The sequence below is a fragment of the Protobothrops mucrosquamatus genome, unplaced genomic scaffold (assembly GCF_001527695.2).
Source record: "Protobothrops mucrosquamatus isolate PMUCROS unplaced genomic scaffold, P.Mucros_1.0 scaffold359, whole genome shotgun sequence".
Taxonomy (NCBI): domain Eukaryota; kingdom Metazoa; phylum Chordata; class Lepidosauria; order Squamata; family Viperidae; genus Protobothrops; species Protobothrops mucrosquamatus.
This window is the reverse complement of record NW_015386694.1, coordinates 263657-271490: the sequence shown is the minus strand read 5'-3', so window position 1 is coordinate 271490 and position 7834 is coordinate 263657. Positions and strand designations below refer to the sequence as shown.

The 7834-nt window shown below is 36.5% G+C and overlaps 1 protein-coding gene across 1 annotated transcript in view; it reads left to right on the top strand.

The window, feature by feature from the left end:
* The window catches only part of TRAF3 (TNF receptor associated factor 3), a 41522-nt gene extending 36710 nt beyond the window's left edge, over nt 1-4812 (top strand). Inside the window, exons 10-11 of the mRNA XM_015815659.1 lie at nt 927-1101; nt 3632-4812. Coding sequence (XP_015671145.1) covers nt 927-1101; nt 3632-4203 — 747 coding nt within the window. The 3' untranslated portion in view covers nt 4204-4812. The remainder of the gene's footprint in view (nt 1-926; nt 1102-3631) is intronic.
* The last annotated feature ends 3022 nt before the right edge of the window (nt 4813-7834 follow it).

The following is a 7834-nucleotide window of genomic DNA, read 5'->3' as shown; positions in this document are numbered from 1 at the left end:
AATTTTCTTTTGCCTGCTATAACAATATAGATACAGTAGAGAACATTATAGTTGGAGCAAATATTCTAAGTTGGGGTTGAATAGTAATATTTGTCATTTCAAACCCTGTGATTGCAATTGCTTCCAGTTAAAATTTCTGCTTTTTCAAATTATATGGGGCAGTGTGTTGTATTAGAAAATACAATAAAGCTGTGGTGGTGCAGTGGTTAAAGTGCAGTATTGCAGGCTAACTCTACCCACAGCCTGGAGTTCAATTCTGAGGAGGCTCGAGGTTGACTCCGCCTTCCATCCTTCCAAAGTTGGTAAAATGAGGACCTGGATTGTTGGAGACAATACACTGACACTGTAAATCGCTTAGAGACTGCTGTACAGCACTATGGAGTGGTATATAATAAGTAAAGAGCAAAAGTCCTATTAATGTCCCTTGGACCACTGAAGATCAGGAATTGGAACTCCTTTCAGGTTGCATGATACATTTATATTTGGCAGTGATGGAACTGGTGCAGTCGGAGAGAAGCAGGGAACAAATTTTGTGGTGTTTTTCCAACCCAAGATTTTTCTCAATTAATACCTTCCCCCCCCCCACATTGCAACTGTAATAGTAGTATTGTGTTATACAAATGTTTCAGTAAACTTCCTTTCTTAGCTAAATGGATGCTAAAGATATTTACTTGTTCAAAATTTATTGAAAAGACTTGCCTAGATTTGTAAGTTTCCTTAAATTTTATTTTCACTTAATTGTTTTACATTAATAAGGTTTATTAGATGGGTGAGTAATACCAGAGTATGGCACTAGGCAGTTATGTTTGGTTTATTTGAAATTCTTATATAATTACTATGTAACTTTCTTGTACAGTATTAAGTGTTTCCTGTATGTTATTTTCCTTGAGGTTCTTCTATGTTTATGCAATTTACTTTTTTTGAAGCGGGTAATAGATAGTCAAGCTGACAAGCTGAAAGAACTAGACAAAGAGATCCGACCTTTCCGACAGAACTGGGAAGAAGCAGACAGCATGAAGAGTAGCGTTGAGTCCCTCCAGAACAGGGTGACTGAACTGGAAAGCATTGATAAAACTACTGGGCAAGGAGCTAGAAACACAGGTAAGTTTGAACATGAGATGGTGAAGTAATGGCAGATTCTGACAAAATAGACATTCTGAAATGCGGCTTCCTTGTAACTTCTTGCAAGTTATCTATTTGTTTAACTTAATTCTTTGATTAATTTGCATAATGTTTGTTTTAGAGTGTTTATGCTGCTAAACCAACTGAGGTATTCTCCTGTCAAACCCCATCAGAGCAAAGTGGTATATATATATATTGCTAAGAGCCATATGTGTCAACNCTGTCTGGTATTTTTATAGTTAAACCAGGCAACAGGGAAAAGGGAGGAGAATAAGGATAGCCCAAACCGGAAGTAAATCACATCTTCCAAGTTAATTGGAAGATGTGAACCATGACCCCAAAATAGAGGCAGGGAAAAATGCTTGGAATGTATGCGTAACGGAAGAGAAGCCAGACCTAAGCATTTCCACCATGCTGTATTGACGTCTCTGTAACCTTAATAAATGCTTTTAGGAGAAAATATGCCTGAAAGTCCTTTTAAGTGTTTCGTTAATCAGACACGTGACAATATGGTTGATAGCACTTAACTTTTGATCTTTTTTTTTTTAAATAGGTTTTCAGAATTCCAAAAAAATCTCATTTCTTGCAATGCAGTATATAAAATATGTGTGGATGTATTCATAAAATGAATAGCAATTGCCTTCTAAAGGAAGTAGAAAAACTTATTTAATTATATTTTGCTTGATCCATTCCCCATTTATAGCTTGAGGTTACTTCTACTATAAGGCTTAAACATCATACATGTTTAGTTCAGAGGAATCTTTCTTCTGAGCAGCTCAATGGAATCTGATAAAATAAAAAGGTCATTGCCTCATTTGAATGAAGCAATAAAGCCACCAATTAGCAATATGACATGTACCTTTCTAAGAGGCTCACACAATACTGTTTAGTCAATTTAAAGACAAATTAGCATATAAAAGGATTGCCATCTGTTAAAGCACCTTGAATTATTCTTCGTTCATTACAGAGCATTACTATAGTCATTCAGAGCTTAAAAGTTCAGGTAAGATTCTCATTGCTTCTGCTGGTGATTGAAATGTCATAAGCTCCCATTCCAAAGAGAGGAAAGTGACTCTTGTAAACATGGAGAATTGATTTACTGAGGAGAATTCTGAGAGAGATTAAAGCCCCCAGTACTATTAAAAACACATTCAACTAGAATAATAGAACATTTAAACCACAGAAAAATGATTTCAGTTTCTGTGTATGTGTGCAAATACCTGCACACATATCTTCCCCCACATCTTCCACACAAGCTTGCATTCACCCTTTGGAGCATCTTTTATCCAGATATTAGATATGCCTGTCCTTTGCTGGCCTGAAACAAGACCTTAAAGACATAGTTGTGTCTCTTAGCTTGGAGATCCAGATGGGGTCTATGACAATTCGCCATGGACAACTCACCACGGACAACTCGCCACGGACAACTCACTACAGGACTAATATCAAAGAAATGGTGGAATAGAATCATTAAAGAAAAGATGCAAAAGGAGGGACAGAATAAAATGTGAATGACAAAAATTAAAATATTGTTTAATTTATTTTAAATAATTAAATAATAATTGAATTGTTAAATTTCCTCCCATGAGTTGTCCTGTGGCAAGTCGGCTGTGGCGAGTTGGTCACAGTGAGCTGTCTGTAGTGAGTTGACTTGCAGCAGGTTGTCCCATTCCATCCAAATGTGTGGCAGAGGCTGTGATGTGGTATTAATTATATGGTTGTTTTGGTTTTTTACTTCAGTTGCTGATTACTTATTTATTTAATGCAACTTCTATGGCCATCTCAGTCAATGACTCTGGGCAGCTTACAATTCAATATGTATAATTTGTACCTGGTTATATGGTGTTTTTAAATGCTGTTAGCTGCCCAGAATCATTCATTTGCCATGGGTGACTAAATAAATTGAAATAATAAGTATAAATAAATGAACATTCAATACTTAGTCACACTGCAGGAAAGAAGGCTTTTATTTGTGTAATTTTGCAGATGTGAAATAATTTTTCAGAAAATTATTTCTGAAGACTTGTTTTTATGTGATCAAAGTATTAATTTCACCCTAAGCTTTTTACATTTTTAATACTATGGAAACACCTTTTGCAGATTTGGGTGCTTTTTACACTGAATTCTCAAGTATTATATACCCACTCATTGTTAAACAACTACCTTGATCAGCTACAAATATGATGGTAATAAAATATTAATTTTGCAACCAATACATTCATTGATGACCAAATTTTGTGTGTCTGACAATACCCACTGGAGTGAGAATTAACATTGGTGTAACTGTACAAGACAACTTTATCTGAATGAGATGGCAGCAACCAGTGATCTTTGCAGCAAGGGTCACATGTTCACTTAGCAATCACATTGCTTAAAGACTTGGTCATTGGAACAAACTCAGTTACTAAACAAAGAGTGGGTGTAAATGAAGAAAGAAGTGCAACATAATGGGAAAACTGTCCCTTTGATATTTTAAAAAATCTAAACAAGCCCCTTGTTTTCTTTCTAGGTCTTCTAGAATCACAGTTATCTAGGCATGATCAAATGCTAAGTGTTCATGACATCCGTCTGGCTGATATGGACCTACGATTTCAAGTCCTGGAAACAGCAAGTTACAATGGAGTATTAATCTGGAAAATTCGAGATTATAAACGTCGAAAGCAAGAGGCTGTTATGGGGAAGACTTTGTCCTTATATAGCCAACCATTTTATACAGGATACTTTGGCTATAAGATGTGTGCCAGGGTTTACCTCAATGGAGATGGGATGGGCAAAGGGACGCACTTGTCTTTGTTCTTTGTTATAATGCGGGGAGAATATGATGCATTGCTTCCTTGGCCATTCAAGCAAAAGGTCACTCTTATGTTGATGGATCAAGGACCTTCTCGGCGCCACTTAGGAGATGCGTTCAAGCCAGACCCCAACAGCAGTAGTTTCAAGAAACCCACTGGGGAAATGAATATTGCATCTGGTTGCCCAGTCTTTGTTGCACAAACTGTTCTAGAAAATGGAACATATATTAAAGATGATACTATTTTTATTAAAGTCATAGTGGATACTTCGGATCTACCAGACCCCTGACATATAGCAGAAAGGCAGATTCAACAGAAGACAACTCCATTTGGGGCTCTTTTTTATATCTGTCTTCAATGAGAGGTCCTTAAAGCTCAGAGAGGACCACTTTATGTTAACAGAGGAAGAGTTTGGAGGTATAACTTACATAGGGTCCAATGGCAAACATAGCAACCCATTAAGAAACCATAACTGTGGTGTATTTTCTAAACTAATAGGAACACTTCAAGTTCTGGCAAGTTACTTAATCCTCATGAAGACAAAGATCACTGTCAGAAAAGCTTTTTGTAATTTATTGACAATAATTTGGGAGAGGAAAAAAAACAAAGTATCTTATGCTGAATACGACATCAGACTTTACTTTCATTTTAACTAGAAAATAAAAGTTCACATGTGGGTTAGCTAGAAACTGTCAGCATGTTAAGTAAAAGAAGAAGAAATTATGAAGTATTGTTGCAGTTAAAGATATTATTACTTTGAACATCTAAGTGCAATGTTGTCTGAAATACAGTATATTGTCTATTTTTAAGGCCTCATCTGGTCTCTGTTTTAAAAATTACTTTGTCAGAAGACCTTGACAAAAATGTCTAGATCTTCTTGAAAATGTCTAAATCAGAGTCATATTTTTGTTTAGAGTTCTATTAATTGCTACAGAAAACATTTTATTTTAAAACTGTTGATAGACTGATATTTCTTGGAAGAAAAAAAAAGATCAAATGCAGGTTATCACTTGTGATATGAAAAGAAACTATTCAATACTGCTGTTATTTCTCTTTAGAAATGTAAACCTACAATATATGTCGTAGTTAATGACACTATTTCAAAATTAAGAAAAAAAATCACTCATGGATGCTGTGCATCATTATCAGATTTATAATTTTCACCCTAAAATAGGGCATTTGTTGAACTTTGGAGTTCTAAATGGAATCCTGTATGTTTTTAAAGTTCTGCCTCATGCGCTCAGACCAAGCTCTATAAAATAGATGTGTGTATATAAACATATTATATTATATTTTTTGCTAAAGCATAAATGTGCAACATATTTTTTGGGTTTGAGAGGAGGCGTAGTACTGAGTAATACCTATAAGGGAAACTGCTAATTCATCCTCTAGGTAGTAATTTTTCTATCTTACAGAGGATATCCGTTAGGAAAAAGCAGTGTCTTAATGGAGATATGGTGGCGTGCATGCATTCATGTGCCTTAGCTGTGATGTGCTGCTTTATAGCTCATAGTTTTGTATTCAGACTTTAATTTCCAATCGTTAGAATACTTGTTTTAACTGGACTTTAGGCATAATGTGCTGACTGATCTGTAAAACCCACCAATATTTTGCAGCATACAGAAATGGAAACCCAGATGTGTGTCTGGCTTGCCAGTGTTTCCATCAATGAAATACTCCTTATTCAGGTGCTATATTTTTGTTCACAGTGCTCCTATGGAGCTAGGACTTCTGACAGTGCCCCTTCAGTTTCCAAAGCAGTAGTGAAACTACTGCATGATAAAATGCCTCGAAGTAGCAGAGCTAATCATTTCAATTTGGCTCAATTCAGAATTGTGAGATAATAGATTTGCTAGCCAATTCACAGAGATGGTTTTCTGGCAAACTGACACCTATCCCTGCAGGGAAACCCACAGGAGCCTCCTATTTAAATAACTACCTGAGCTTTACTAGAAAGCATTCTCCAGCCTTTAAATCATGCTGATTGCAACCCACAGGATTTACTGACTTCTGTTTTATAATAGTCCTTCGTGAGACTAGTAAGTCTAATGGCATAGCTTGAGCGTACACCAACCATGTGGGTGCTGCTTAATTGCATGGGTGCTGTGTAACTTGAGTGCTCCCCTAGAATGAACTGATGTGAACATGGAAAAAGGAATTGTGTGGCCTGTTGTCTAGCCAGTGATGTTACATCCATTGAGCTTTCCTCTTATGTTGGGCATTATAGGCAGAGTTCATGTCTAAGACTCAGTTGTCATGTTTCATAGTTGTGTTTCTTGCCCTTGCCATTGGTCTTTATGGCTGTGCCTTCCTACCCAGTGCCTGCAAGAGGTATTTTTCTGTTAATAAATATACAGTGCATGCGGAGTGGTTTTCATGGGTTTTCAAGCCACCTGCTTGAATACGGCCTGCTATTTGGCAGCCAGAGCATTTTGTAGCAATATGTCTTCCTATTCTTGCCTTCCATTATTCAGGTACTGTATTCTGTCTTTCTTATGGTTCTTAGATGTCAACTGGTACAAATCAATATAAGAAGGCAAGCGTTACCATTCTAGTACTGTTACAAAAGGAAGACTTCCTACTCAATATCTATATGCCATAGTTTTATGCAGGCTGATGTAAACCCATCATTTTTTCTTAGGGGAAAGAATTAACCTGGCTTCTCATACTATTCTTATAGTCATGAGTATAGGTAGCTGAGCTTTTGTATATGCATTACAGAATTTTACTGAAAACAGGATTCCTTAGTGAAAATGTCCAAAGGGCTCAGTACCCATAGCTTCTGCAACATGCAGTTAATGTCCTATTGGAATATGTTAATTGTGTTCTATAATCTAGACTGGTCTAATCTGGCATTGTTCCTTCAAAAATAATTCTTATTCCAAAAACATCTGAAAATGCAATTGAGTAAAAAAAAAATCAATTCTAATTCTTTTTCTTAAATCTGCAAATTGCCAATAATGACTTTGGCTTATATATTCCAATTACTCTGATGCGCAACAGTTTGAAAGGGTTTTTATATATATACACATTTAAAACACAAATTACTTAACTTATCTTATTGGGCTATAAAATTAGGACTTGTGCACTTTATTAAAACTTCCTTGTTAATAAATAAGACTAGATATCAACATATTTATGGCAGCTGTTATGGCTGCATTGTTATAGCTATTTTCCCCACAATTATGTGAAGTTCTTCTTGTCATGCTCCTGTAGATCAATGCAAGTGCTGGAATTTCTGCTATAGAGTCTGATAGCTGATAAAATAACTTGCTTCCCCAAAGCACAAAAGGATAATCTCATGGTTCTTTTTTAAACCAGCACCCAGAAAGGAGTAGGAGTAGGGATGAGAATACTCCCATTCAAAACAAAACATACTGTTCAAAAAATTAACTTGGGGTTATCTTCTCAATATCCCAAAGATGCTTTTTCACAAGGCAAGTGGTCTTTCTTGTTTTTCTTTGAAGATGTTTTGCTTCTCATCCAAGAAGTTTCTTCAGGACTGACTGGATGGTGGGGAATGAAAAGATTTATATTCCTTTATTTGCATTCTTTTAGCGAATTGTTAAAGCTACCTAGAGGTTTATCTGTGTCTTCAAGGTCACCTGAGTAGTGCAAGTGGGTGTGGAGCCTTCTTGGAATTGATGAAAGGACTGTGTTGTAGACTGGGGATAGATGGTGTCGGATCCCTCCCCCTCTGTTGAGAGACAGCTGTTCAGTTTTGACATAGGTGGCCTCTTTGACCCCTCTTTCAAACCAGCGGTCCTCTCTATCCAAAATGTGGACTTTTGTCTTTTAAATGCAGATGGACTGCTGACTCTTGTCCTGATGGGTCAGGTCAAGCCTCCACTTTTAGCACTAACGACTTGCTAAAAGAATGCAAATGAACAGCTGTCTGCAGGGAATATAAATCCCCATCA